Below are 13,518 nucleotides of genomic sequence, written 5' to 3' on the forward strand. Positions count from 1 at the left end.
TGTAAGTGAGCAGCTTGAGCTGATTTGAGTTGACTCACACAATGAAGCATTTAATAAAGATAAGCATTTTTCTACTTTATTCTTTTTTAAAAATAATTCGGTGCGACAGTAACATGTTTAAAACTTATCATAAGTATTACATTTGACGTGCTTGAAAAATATTTATTAAAATGTATATTTACATAAGGTTTTCTTTTTTAAATTACACTTTGGAAAAAAAGTGAAAAAAAACAAAAACATTTCTTATATCAGGGGTCGGGAACCTTTTTGGCTGAGAGAGCCACGAACACCGCATATTTTTAAATGTAATTCTGTGAGAGACATACAATATGTTTAAAAATAAAAATACAAGTAATGGGTGCATTTTATGTAATTGCAACACTTTTAAAGTTCCACAAATCTCTGAAATATTTTTAATAACATTGTGATGCTGTTGCTAATCAATGATGAGCATTTCTTACCATTAATGCAACTACTGATGCTGCATGGTTTTGCTGATGACTTTATAGTCTGGTTAATACTTAGTGGGGTTAAGCTTCATGCAGGTGTTGAGAAACTTAGGATGCGTCTCTTTTCATATTCACGAAACAAGTTTATCCATCGGTAGATTTTTTTCTTTAGCAAATTAAGTGATGGACTTGAATAAATCCTCCCCTCTTGTTGTCCCTTTCAGTCAAAACCTGGCAATCACGCTAAACTGGGAGAAGTTGCTTTCGTCTGTTGACTCATCCGAAGCGAGAAAAAAATGGTGCGCATTTATGTCCTTATGTCCTGCTGATAAGTACGATTCTCATCGTATTTTTTTCTTTTTGCCATCTTCTCAAAAGGGTTTCTAAAATTAGCTGACAAGTGACAACGCGGAACTTTACTTCCTGATCTCACGCACATGCGCACATCAGCCGCTATTTTTGACAGCAAAATACGGCAACCGCACTTGAACAGTGTCTCTGCCTCATCTATGTTGCCTATGCGATTGATAGATAGTTAAATAGACACAACGACATGTATGTTTGCCACGTTCCCACTAAAATTACTGCAAACTGACTTTCTAGTCGCAGGTGACCCGTCGCCGTTACGCGCAATGCGCTTTTACCAATCTGCACTGTTTGGTAATGCGGTGCTCTCAACTCCGAACCGTTGTCGGGAGTGGATTGACGATTTCCGTGGCTCGTTCGTCGTCACTCCTATGTCCGGTTCTTCCATCCGGGAGGTGGCATAGTGTATAAAAACACATAGACGTGTCGGATGGTTTTTTTATCGGAGAATTTATTAACACAAACAAAAACCAGTGGGGGACACCCAGCCGCTCATCACAGCGCTCCATCGCAACTCTCTCTCTATACCTGTCTCTCTCACCCCTTGCGCTCACCCACTTCTTCTTCTGCACTAAATTGGCAATGCCGTCATGTTGAAATAGGACAGCGTTCCCTTGGGGATGCCGGTAACAGTGTAAAGTATAGCGAATTTTTAAATTTTTTTATTAAGAGATTTGCCTGCGAGCCAGATGCAGCCATCAAACGAGCCAGATCTGGCTTGTGAGCCATAGGTTCCCGACCCCTGTCTTATATGTATCTCTTTCCATTGCTAAATCTGAATAAATACAATTGACACACACACACACACACGCAAACACACACAAAAGGGGGGGGCTGGTACTTATCGCAGCGGGTTCTGGTCCCCATTAACTGCGAAAAACGAGGGATCACTGTAATCTGAAGAAATTTCTTGCTCGCTCCCCAGTGCCCCAGTATTGTATAAAGTCTAGTGATGCCCCTGCTTCAAACTTGTTTTTCTTAGACCAAGCAGAGGATGGAAAAATAGTAAGGTTAATTGGATTGCTAATATAGTTTATGAAAAACAGGTCTGCATTACTGATTTAAGGGCTCTAGACATTGCATTGAGAGACATACAGTAAAAGCTGAATACTGGGCCAAAATAAAAAAATAAATGATTAAATAAATAATCAATAATACTGTAGTTCTGTTATAACTTTGGGTGACCAAATGTCCTCTTTTGCCCGGACAAGTCCTCTTATTACGTGCTCTCCGGAGCGTCCGCCTGGGTTTCATAAACTCATTAAAATTTTAAAAAGGTTTTTATGATTTTTCACGGGACCAATTTGAAGAGAATCCCTCTGGCCGCTAGGAGGCAGCACCTGCTTGAGTTAACGCGGCTCCGACTAGTAGGGGCGCGAGCAGGAGTAGATCTTCTTCTTGTTTTTTTGTTGGCAGTCTGAGTCTACCCTTTGTTTCATTGGGAATTACCACCATCTAATGACGGTTGACAGTTAAGCAAGAGATCAGACTAAAGTAAGGAGTTTTAAGATGTGGGTCCATACACCTTTCTGTAATCACGTGTTTTCTGTTGTATAATGGGTTATATACTGTATGTACACAGAGATGCGGTATATTGTACGAGTCTTGTAATTGTTCTGCGTTCGTTTATTTGGTTGAATGTTATTCTTATATTCTAAGTAGCTGTGTTTGTTGTGAGTTTTTTTTTTACGATAAATACGTATATAATGGCAATTGTTGACTTCTGTCTGAGATTTGTACTGTTGTAATCTGTAAAATCCCGTTTAGTGTCGCATCGTTGCGCTGCCGATGATTGTAAACTTTTATAGCAAAGTTTGATTTTGCCTCGCCCGGTACTCGCTAATTGAGTAGCTATCAGTGTGCTCAGCCGTGCTAGGCATTATGGGCAATGTAGTTTCAGCGTTTGGAAACATGCTGGTTGAATAGCTTGTCAGGTTATTTCGGTTATTTTTTGCGTACAATCTAGAACATTGAATGAAAATAAAAATTGATTGGGAATAACAATTTGTCAACGACAATTGTCGTAATTTATAAAAATGTTGAGTTGGCACATAGCCCACTGTGTGTGCGTATTGACTGGACTACAGTTCCATGGGTCTGCATTACATACAGTGGGGAGAACAAGTATTTGATACACTGTCAATGGGAAAACCCATTGACAGTGTATCAAATACTTGTTCTCCCCACTGTATATACTGTATATTTTTTAATCATTATTCTTTTTTTCTTTTTTTTTAAGTTTGATTTTTTTTTTTTTAAGGAAGAATAAAGCCTGTTGAGGAACCAGTTGAGTAAAAAAATATTTCCATATAGTGTATAATTAGGGCTGTCAGAATTATCGCGTTAACGAGCGGTAATTAATTTTTTAAATTAATCCCGTTAAAATATTTGACGCAATTAACGCACAAATGCCTCGCTCAAACAGATTAAAATGACAGCACAGTCAAAGGTGTACTTGTTGTGTTTTTCGGAGTTTTGCCGCCCTCTGCTGGCGCTTGGGTGCGACTGATTTTATAGGCTTCAGCACCCATGAGCATTGTATAAGTAATTATTGACATCAACAATGGCGGGCTACTAGTTTATTTTTTGATTGAAAATTTTACAAATTTTATTAAAACGAAAACATGAAAAGGGGTTTTAATATAAAATTTGTATAACTTGCACTAACATTTATCTTTTAAGAACCACAAGTCTTTCTATTCATGGATCGCTTTAACAGAATGTTAATAATGGTAATGCCAGCTTGTTGATTTGTTGTTATAATAAAGAAATACAGTACTTATGTACCATATGTTGAATTTATATATCCATCTTGTGTCTTATCTTTCCATTCCAACAATAATTTACAGAAAAATATGGCATATTTTACAGATGGTTTGAATTGCGATTAATTGCGATTAATTACGATTAATTAATTTTTAAGCTGTAATGAACTCGATTAAAAATTTTAATCGTTTGACACCCCTACGTCAATAGGCCTATGTTTTTGTTGTTGTTGTTGTTTTTATTTAATAAAACTGATTTTTTTTCTACCCAGACGGAGGAGGCACACTTTAAATATATTAAAGTGATATAGGCATCTTTGAGTGAACTTAAGAGTAAAATTAAAGTATCTCGAGGAAGGGCCGAGTGTCCTCTTTTTTGGAAATCAAAATATGGTCACCCTATTATAACTTAAAAACCACCTCGACATTAAAAAAACACAAAACAAATCCCTTTTCCGTGTGTTAAACAAAATGTATAAATATTTCATAGTTAAAAAAGAATGACAAACGAATGAATTTCGTCAGTGTGAATGTGCAGTTTAATATGTTTTTATTTTATTTTTATCGGTTGTCACGTGTGAAGTGTTTATGTCTGGAATCATTTCCGGGAAAAAACGTTATTGACATCCATTTTGGCCAATCAGACGTTTGCCATTGGTGTGCGCGTGTGGCGGAAGTTTGTACGCTCACATGAATCAAGAAAATAGCGGACTGAGGTTTAGGGGTTCAGCCCCAGCGTTCGAACGGCATGAGGCGCAACCCCGATCGATGTCGTTGCGTGAAGTCCTTCGCGTGATTCGGAGCGAAATCAAGCGATGTCCCTCGACAGAACCTAAATAGGATAAGAAAGAACATCGCGGAAAAATCGAGGTAAAGACTGCTAGCTTACGTGCGTTAGCATCTTCCTAGCTGGTGTTACAATTAAAGGACGCTGTTTTCTGCATCCATTGCTCACATTTAGCGCATCTTCTGACAATTATTTACGTTTACCAGCCCAGAAAAGGCAACTGTGCTTGTGCTATTATGCTGCAATCACCGATTGTCATTCCATATGTGCACGTCTGTAGTCGTTTTTTTTTTTTTTTTTTTTTTTTTGTAATAGGCGTCTGAGATTTATTTCAGCATCATCATCACCACCTCATATATGGATTTGATCTTCAACAAATTGCCTCGTTATATTCCACTATGGTTTATAATTGACTGCAAGTCACTTGATTTTTAGTCATCTGCTTACAGCTGTCATGTGGCAGAGCTTTCCCTTCCCTTTTATTTGCCATTTGAACAGGTATATATAGTGTCAATAAATGAAGAAATTTGTTAAACACATTGATTTCTGTATTACTTGTAATCGGTTTTTATTACTGTCTATTGCAATTTTGGTCATTTTCTTCCTTCCTATATTCTAACAAAATAACCAAATGACAAAGACAATATTTAAAACAAATTCTTTGTTTTTCCCCTTTTGGGGTTTGTGTTAAGCCTATTTCTCGTAATGTTCAAAGAGCTATGACATGCTTATAGGATGTCCCTCCCCAAAGCATTAGTTTCCATATATGCAACGGAATTATTTTTGTTCTTAATAGATTGATTTGTTCTCTTGATGCCTTACGTCCATAAAGTTTGAGGAAGTAACATTCCAACTAATTACAAAATTAAATGGCTCAATTGTTCCATGTTCCTGTTGTCAAAGATAGGCCACACTGGCTGCAGTTTTTGATGATCTTTTTTCATGTAGTTTTTAAAGTGAGCCAATCCGACCTTCAATAAATATTTGTGGCTTTGAAGCATGATAAAACTCAATGTCCTCAAATTACTTATTTTTCCACATGTAAATGGTAACTGCATAGTAAAAATTCGATTTTTGTTGTATGAAAGTAAATTATGGTTTCAAAGCAGGAATCCAGGAGGTGTTTTATTTATTTTTCTAAATTGTCATCTGAAGCAAGCGTTCGGAAACTCACTGAATATCGCAATTAAGGCTGCAAAGATTAATGGATTAACTCGAGTAATTCAATTAGTAAAAAAGATTTTAATTAAATTTTGATGCACCGAGTATTCGTTTAATTATAACGTGGTGTGGTAATGGTTTTGAAAGTGTTTGCATTTAGTTTTCTTGATTTTGGTGGGTGCACTGCCCTCTAGTGGCAACAGTGAATATGCAAACTCATTTTAGATGGCTAAATCCAGCTGCTCCTTGTTAAGACCAACATAGCGAAGTTTTTGTTTGAGCTAAGGCTCAGCTCAGGTATTTTATTTTTTTCTTATGTTCCTTACCCGATTACTAGATTATTCGAACTAACTAATTCATCGATTAATCGACTTCTAAAATAATCTATAGCTGCAGCCTTAATCGCAATCAATTTGTGAAGTTGGTTGGCTACACTAACTATTGCGGCGCTGCAATAGTGTAGCAAAGCGACGCTCCTATTGATGTGTTCGCAGGTGCAAAGACCTAGGGGTACACTTTTTCGAGTGGCACCATCATTATAAATAGTTGTCGAATGAATGACATGAGTGAGTGGGTTGTTAATTTTGGTATTTGAAATGTAAGCTGAACTTCTGCTTTTACTTAAAGGAAGTTAAATCCTGCTGTGAAATCTAGCATGACAAAATGATGGAATCTAAACTGAAATTTCATGACTAAAACGAGATGAAAATTTGATGAGTTTTTGTCTCGTGACTCTCGTCAACTAGAACTTGATGAAAATTATGGTCACGTTGCCTCGATGAAAATTAGACGAAAACACATTTTGACATTAAAATTTCGTTCAAAGGACTACCACAAACATTGGTTTGGATTTTGCTTCTCCAAACCTAAGTGCTTTTCAATTATTATGCACGGATCAAGTTAGGCAACATTAATTGCTTGTTTTTGTCTGAAAAAAGGCCTTTATAGGAAAACTAACAATGTACATTTTTCACTAAAAAGTGGCACTCTCCATTAATATGATAGTTTACAGTTGAATCTCAATACTTGGAAGATAGCCACTGAGTTGTCAGGGTGGAGTAGGTCTGGCTCCATTAACATGATCTAAAATTATCCGTGCTATAGTTGTGGAGTGTCACATACTTAGACCAGGGAATTGCTTGCGCTTTAGTTACTTGTACTTTAAATTCTGTAAAGTTTAAAAGCTGCATGACAATTGAAGGTAGCACGTTTTCATGTCAGGCATTACAGTAGCAGGTGGTTTTATGAAAAAGAATACATTTGACTGAAGTTTATTTTGTAAAACGTCTCCTATTTTGTTCTCATACCGCTGTGACTCACCCCGTGAATCACCCCATGACTCCTTCAAACAAAATAATTCACATCAAGTCTTTCTTTCAGGAATGTAGAATGATGTACAGTGGATGACTGCATATTTTCTGTTCAAGAGCCTCAGATTCCCTATTTGCAGTTTTAAATAAATAACTTTTCTATTGTTTTGATAACGGATCCGTATAAAGGCACGGACAGTCTTTTCATAACTGCTTGCTTGGACAAAAACCCCGTAACCTTTTACGGTATAACTTTAGATTTGTTCATGCATACTGTAGACATTTTCCACAATTTTGTGTGGCCATATTCCCCGTTATTCTTTTTGGCTTCATTTCTGTGAGCATTTCACGGCAAATCAGTAGAGATTTTAGTAAAGTAATACACTTAATTTCTTTCATACACAACTGGTCGCTAACCAATTCCATACAATTGATATAATTAAGTCACCTATAGGCAATTGTCATGCTTATCCGTTTTCTTTACCCTAAAAAGAAGGTTTTGTGTTTTTCCAGCTCTGACAACAACTGATGCTGTATCACAGTGCGTGTGTGTGAGGGAGCGGTGTAGCAGCTGAGCGTTGCAGCGTGATGCCAAGATGCTGCTGTCCCTGGGAATGCTTATGTTGTCGGCCACGCAAATCTACACCATTTTCACCGTCCAGCTCTTTGCTTTCCTCAACCTGCTGCCTGTCGAGGCCGACATCGCAGCTGTGAGTAAATTTCAATGCTAAATAGGACTTTAGTTACAGGGCTTTATTTTTATGACCATGTGTTGGTAATGTGTGAACGGGCGCAATCATGGTAGTATTTGTGCATCGATTAGCTGCACTACATTACAGTGTTTGCTTGTTTTGCTGCCAATAACAGCATTTCCTTGAAACGTGGCATAATCCTAGTTCGCAAGAGGAAGATGCGTAATCGCAGCGATGTGTAGATGAGTATATTTTTACAATAGTTGTGAGCAGGTATCAAGAATAAACGGATGATAACTGCACGTGACTCAATATTTTTCTTAAAGCTAAAAAACTTGTCAGACTAGCTGGGCTAATATTGAGAGCAGGCATAAGTTGTAGACAATCAAATTGTAATACCACCAGGCATATTTTCATGAACACACCCTCACAGCAGCTTGGCAGGGACTGGTCTCTAAAACCTTGCTAAGAAAATCAGGATAGGGTGACATCTTTAGCAAAGCCAGGAAGGGTTGGGTATTGTTTGGGTTTTATCCGATACTGGTTACTCCTCGATAATTTTTAAAACCTTTCCGGTGTTCTGCCAAAATCTCCTACATCGGCGAAACGATGTCTAATGTAGATTAGTCGAATTTGACACCCAAAGTACTACCGTGCGCTCTAAACTTGTTTTGTTTAGATGCATACAGGCATAACATACTAAAAAAATGCCTGAAGAAAATACTTAAATGTAGTTATATGAAATAAGGATGGTTTAAATTCGCTACGTGACTAATGTGGTCAACTGCTTCAAAGCTAACACAAAAAAAAAAACAATGGTTAAAAGTATTAGAGGGTAATACTTGCAAAAAGTATCTTTGAGGCAGTAAAAAGGTTCTAAAAACCTAAATAAAAACAAAAATAGTGAGTACTCGCCGCTTCTAACCGATGTGCGCATGCGTGCGGATGCTTGCGCAAGCGCGCTGAGCATTGTGTAGGACGTTTCGCCGCGTAGTAAGGAATGGCCGAACACCGGTGCTTAAATGGTTCTTTAAACGATAAAACTATCAAAAAAAACAAAAAACACTACCCTTTAATTTATCATGCCAAATTGAATACAACTTAGTGCAAGTCTACTAAATACTTACAACATACAACTAGTGCTGCAATGATTAATAGATTAACACGAGTAATTCGATTAGAAAAAAAATTCAAAATCAACTTTGCTGCTTAGAGTATTCGTTTAACTAAAGTGGCGTTGTAATGGTTTGTTTTGAAAGTGTTTGCATTTAGTGTTATTGATTTGGGTGGATCCACTGCCCTCTAATGGCAACAGTGAATATGACATAACTCATTTCACATGGCTGAATCCAGTTGCTCCCTGTTAAGACCATCATAAGTTGGTAACACAGTTTTTGTTTGAGCGAATGTTTTTTTTTTAATGCATTCGCAATTTAGTTTATAGGCATATTTAGTCATTTTATGCGGGAATATGTATTTGAACGATTTGTTAAGAGCATCGTCAAAAACGTTAGCATTTTATCGCATTTAAGCTAACAGACTTTTGCTCTGTAGGTTAGCCAATTGTTCTTTTGGAGTACCTAGACCCTCATTTATTTTTTTCTATACCGTTTGAGGCTCAACTCAGGTATTTTAAATTTTTTATGTTCCTTATCCAATTATTTGAACTAACTAGTTCATCAATTAATCGACTTCTAAAATAATCGATAGCTGCAGCCCTACATACAACAACACTTACTTACAACATATTAACAAAAATACCGATATAAAATAAAAATTTACATTTTTTTTCTGCTCCTGACTATGTAGCTCGTAAATAGTGCCAAGAGAAAGTGGCTGGAGTAAAGTTAAATGGGCTTAACTGTTGTCTTCAATTTCCTGAATAGAGCACTTGATTTGTAAAATTGAAAGGACACAAACATATCATATATATGCCATGAGTTAATGAATGTCACACAAATAATGTAAACTATCCACCAAATGATTTGAAGAGCAGAGAACAACTTACAAACCATGTAAAAATCTCATTAAGTTTGACGCTAACATTACTGCCACTGAACTGTAAATGTAAATACACAAAATATCATACCAAAAATGTGCTAAAGAAGAGTCCTGTTACATGAAACAAAGGCAGAATATAAGTCACAAGCAATCCCTGTCAATAGCTGTCAAAGTTAGCTTGTCTGTTAGCAATGGCTATGTACACTATGAACTCAAGACAGAACAAGCTGGAGTTGAACAAATTGGCTACATCGATATGCAACTAGGGTGTGGCAAAGCAATGTGAATACAAGCAAGCAATTAGAGCACATGACACGGTGTAACAAATAACCCATAAAAAGTCTGGCATCAAAATGTTCGTTTTTATTTGATCCTGTTACTACCGGTTGCTTTGGAACCGGTACCAAACCGGTACCAAATTAATACTGGATAACAGTACCCAAAAGTAGGTACAGGTGTGCTGTTAATAGAAATTGATCCCTAAATGATTTTTCTGTTGCCCTTTTCCAAGGATAACATGTCTGACTTATTTTATTGTCCTAAATAAAAATTCGTCCCTTTTGGTATTTTTCAGTACTCATTTGACAACAAAACAAAGAATTTTGACGATCTCCCTTCGCGGTTTGGGTACCGACTACCTAGCGATGGATTGAAGGTGAGTCTAAAAGCATCTTTTTACACATATTTTATCTACATTATATTCTTGTGCATCTCAAAGAGCTTCCTATTTAAAAAAAACAAACAAACAACAATTTTCTTAAATACAAATAATATGATCTATTGTCAAACTCGTACCGTTGTTAAATCTGTACAGTGGTACCTCTATTTACGAACGTCTCTACATACAAAATTTTCAGGTTAAGACACGCCTCAATGGGAAAATATTGCCTATTGTTATGAAAGAAATTTCAGGATAAGAAAAGCAAAAATACAGTATGGCTGGTACTCGCAGCTCCCTTTAATGAATGTCACATATTTATAGCTGCTCTGCTATTGCCTGGCATTCCTGGCATCCAATTGGCTTATAGCAGTACTTCTCAAATAGTGGGGCGCGCCCCCCCCCAGGGGGGCACAGAGCGATGCCAGGGGTGGCGCATGTGACCTCGGGGAACATGCTGTTTTTTGCCGTACGAGAATAAAGTATACTTGCACATCATTTAGTGGATGGCAGTGGCGCGCTCATTTTCAGAGTGTGCGCAGTATTTTTGAACCAAGCAAGAGCACACAGAAAAGAGATATGAAGAGCTGTGCGCCGTTTTTGAGAGCAGTTTCCTGGTCGGACTCAAGCAGCGATCTGGTATCCACGTGTCCGCCCGAGAAGTGCTGTTTTCAGCCTGGGATCGTCACGACGACTGCTCTCACCTCCGGTTCTCCCCCGGGCGACGAAAATGCGCTGTTGTCGGGCCGTTTGGCTTTTGACTTTGACTTTAAATACAGTGAGAGACAAGGAAAGACCACTCTATTTACTGTGTTTAAAAATGATTGTAGCGCACTGTGGGAAGCCAAATCAATTAAAACATCACTTAAATACATTAGACCCCAATCTCATTGATAAGCCGCTTGATTGTTGTCAGCGAAAACGTGCCGAATATTGCCAACAATCGTCCCACTTTGTCAGTGTTATATCAGTAAACCAGTGAGCACTGTTAGCATGCTCAGTGCAAAATAACCCCACACCATTGCAAACATTGCAAAGGAGGTGATACTGCGAGCAGCAAAAATAAAAACTGTCCCTCTGTCCAATGACACTGTCGTTTTTCTTCTATTAAGTTTTTTCAGTCAAATTTATGGGCATATTGTCCTCATGAGTTAATGTTTCTTATCAATTTGAATTTGTTATTATTCATTAATTTTATTACATTTTAATTTTCAGTATCAAATTGTCAAAAATGTACCTTGAGTGTATTTTTACAGTTTGGATGTGACTTTCTTTTTTTTTTTTTTTTTTTTTTGTCTTTTAATTGATGCGCTTTGAGTGTTTTCTGTTACAAACAAAACAATGTTAATAAAGTTATACTTTATTATAAGTTGATATATGTTACTTTTTTTTTCTTAAACAGAAAAAAGGGCACAATTTTAGGCAGAGGTAATAGTAGAGTAATAGTAATTTTATAGACAAATTATACTATTTACAGTGGTGGCCGAGAGTTTGGGGGGGCGCGAAACATTTACGTCTTCCTTGGGGGGATAGTAACAGAAATAATTGAGAAGCACTGGCTTATAGGGACATTTACTGTATGTGTATGTGTGTATCCCAGCGTCCTCTTCATTTACCATTCATGTTCCGACAGGTTTACATGAGTATTAACTTTTATTCTTTATTCTCGTTTTTTTTTTTTTTACATTATGCGAAACTCTACCTAACTGTAACATGTATTTGTGACATGTTTTGATGCATTATCAAAGATTTATGTCTGAATTTTGGGGGCTTTGAACAGAGTTGGGCATTTACATGGAAAACACGTCTCCACTCACAGAATTTTAACGTTACGAGCACTACCTCTACAACCAATTAATTTTATAAGTAGAGGTACCACAGTATTTGTGGATATATTGATAAAAGGGTTTGGCACTTTCATATATCACTTGTGTTTATGTGGCTACCGTTCCGATAAATTAAAGTCTTTGTCATTTTGAATGAACAATTTGGGAAAATTCAACAGTTTTTCTTTTTGTTTTTTTTATATGGTTTGTTTTTGTCTTTTTCGGTTTTAAAAAATGTTATGCACGCCTGCAGCACTGTCTCTTGCATCACAAGGCAACACAAGACTGAGGATTCCCCTCAGGGCAGCAGGCGTCCAAACAAAGCCTTTTTCTGTTTTCCTTTGCACAACAACTTCTGTGTATATCCACACGTTTTCAAAACAACACACGAGCGTCAACCCATGGAACACAATGTTGATCTTTGTGACATTTGATTTTTTTTAGCTTTGCGTTGGGGATCAAAGTATGAAATTTAAATGTAATGTTAAAATTGTGCAAAAGAGTCTATATGTGCCCTGTAATTGACAGCGAATGCACTACCTGAACTGGTAAAATTAGCTGGCTATGCTTCAGTTCATCTGTGACCCTGATAAAGTCTCGGTAGAGATGGGCAAGGTCATATGAAAATGAATAAGGGGGTGTTTAAAGGAATAATTTGAAAATAGATAATTTTTAAGTATGAAATCATGTGCAGTGATGGCCAAAAGTATTGGCACCCCTGAAATTCTATCAGGTAATGCTCAATTTCTCCCAGAAAATGATTGCAATTACAAATGCTTTGGTAGTAATATCTTCATTTGTTTTGCTAACAATAAAAAAAAAACACAAAAGAGAATGGGGAAAAAAATCATTATCATTTTACACAAAACCCCCAAAATGGGCCGGACAAAACTATTGGCACCCTCAGCCTAATACTTGGTAGCACAATCTGAAGACAAAATAACTGCGAACAACCGCTTCTGGTATCCATGATTGAGTTTCTTACAATGATCTGCTGGAATTTTAGACCATTCTTCTTTGGCCAACTGCTCCAGGTCTCTGAGATTTGAAGGGTGCCTTCTCCAAACTGCCATTTTCAGATCTCTCCACAGGTGTTCTATGGGATTCAGGTCTGGATTCATTGCTGGCCACTTTAGAAGTCTCCAGTCCTTTCTCCCAAACTATTTTCTAGTGTTTATTAAGTGTCATGTACACTCATGTGCTAGCATATTGCATCAGGCTTCCATCACAAAGTGTGTTCTGTCATGTGCCACCATCTTGGATCACACAGGTTTCCATCATAAGGACTGTGCGCTCCTTAATATGTCAAAAAGAACAACTGAGAACAGTATATAAGGCACAAACAAATGGCATTCCGTGTCAGGTCGTCAGCGTTCCAGCATACGCTAGCATGTCAACTGTCCATTACCGCTTGACCTGATTGTTTCCTTTGCCTGTCAACATCAATAAAGTATTGTGTCTGCGATACCCAACTGGTTCCTCCGACCCCTCCGTGACAATTAA

General features: G+C 37.3%; 1 protein-coding gene across 1 annotated transcript in view; it reads left to right on the forward strand.

Annotated features, from left to right (window-relative positions):
• Positions 1–4,239: 4,239 nt before the first annotated feature.
• Positions 4,240–13,518, forward strand: part of rnf13 (ring finger protein 13) — an 83,868-nt gene continuing 74,589 nt past the window's right edge. The window contains exons 1-3 of the mRNA XM_057840267.1: positions 4,240–4,450; positions 7,352–7,548; positions 10,106–10,186. Of these exons, the coding sequence (XP_057696250.1) occupies positions 7,435–7,548; positions 10,106–10,186 (195 nt within the window). The 5' untranslated portion in view covers positions 4,240–4,450; positions 7,352–7,434. The remainder of the gene's footprint in view (positions 4,451–7,351; positions 7,549–10,105; positions 10,187–13,518) is intronic.

The sequence above is a fragment of the Corythoichthys intestinalis genome, chromosome 7 (genome assembly GCF_030265065.1).
Source record: "Corythoichthys intestinalis isolate RoL2023-P3 chromosome 7, ASM3026506v1, whole genome shotgun sequence".
In the NCBI taxonomy this organism is placed as follows: domain Eukaryota; kingdom Metazoa; phylum Chordata; class Actinopteri; order Syngnathiformes; family Syngnathidae; genus Corythoichthys; species Corythoichthys intestinalis.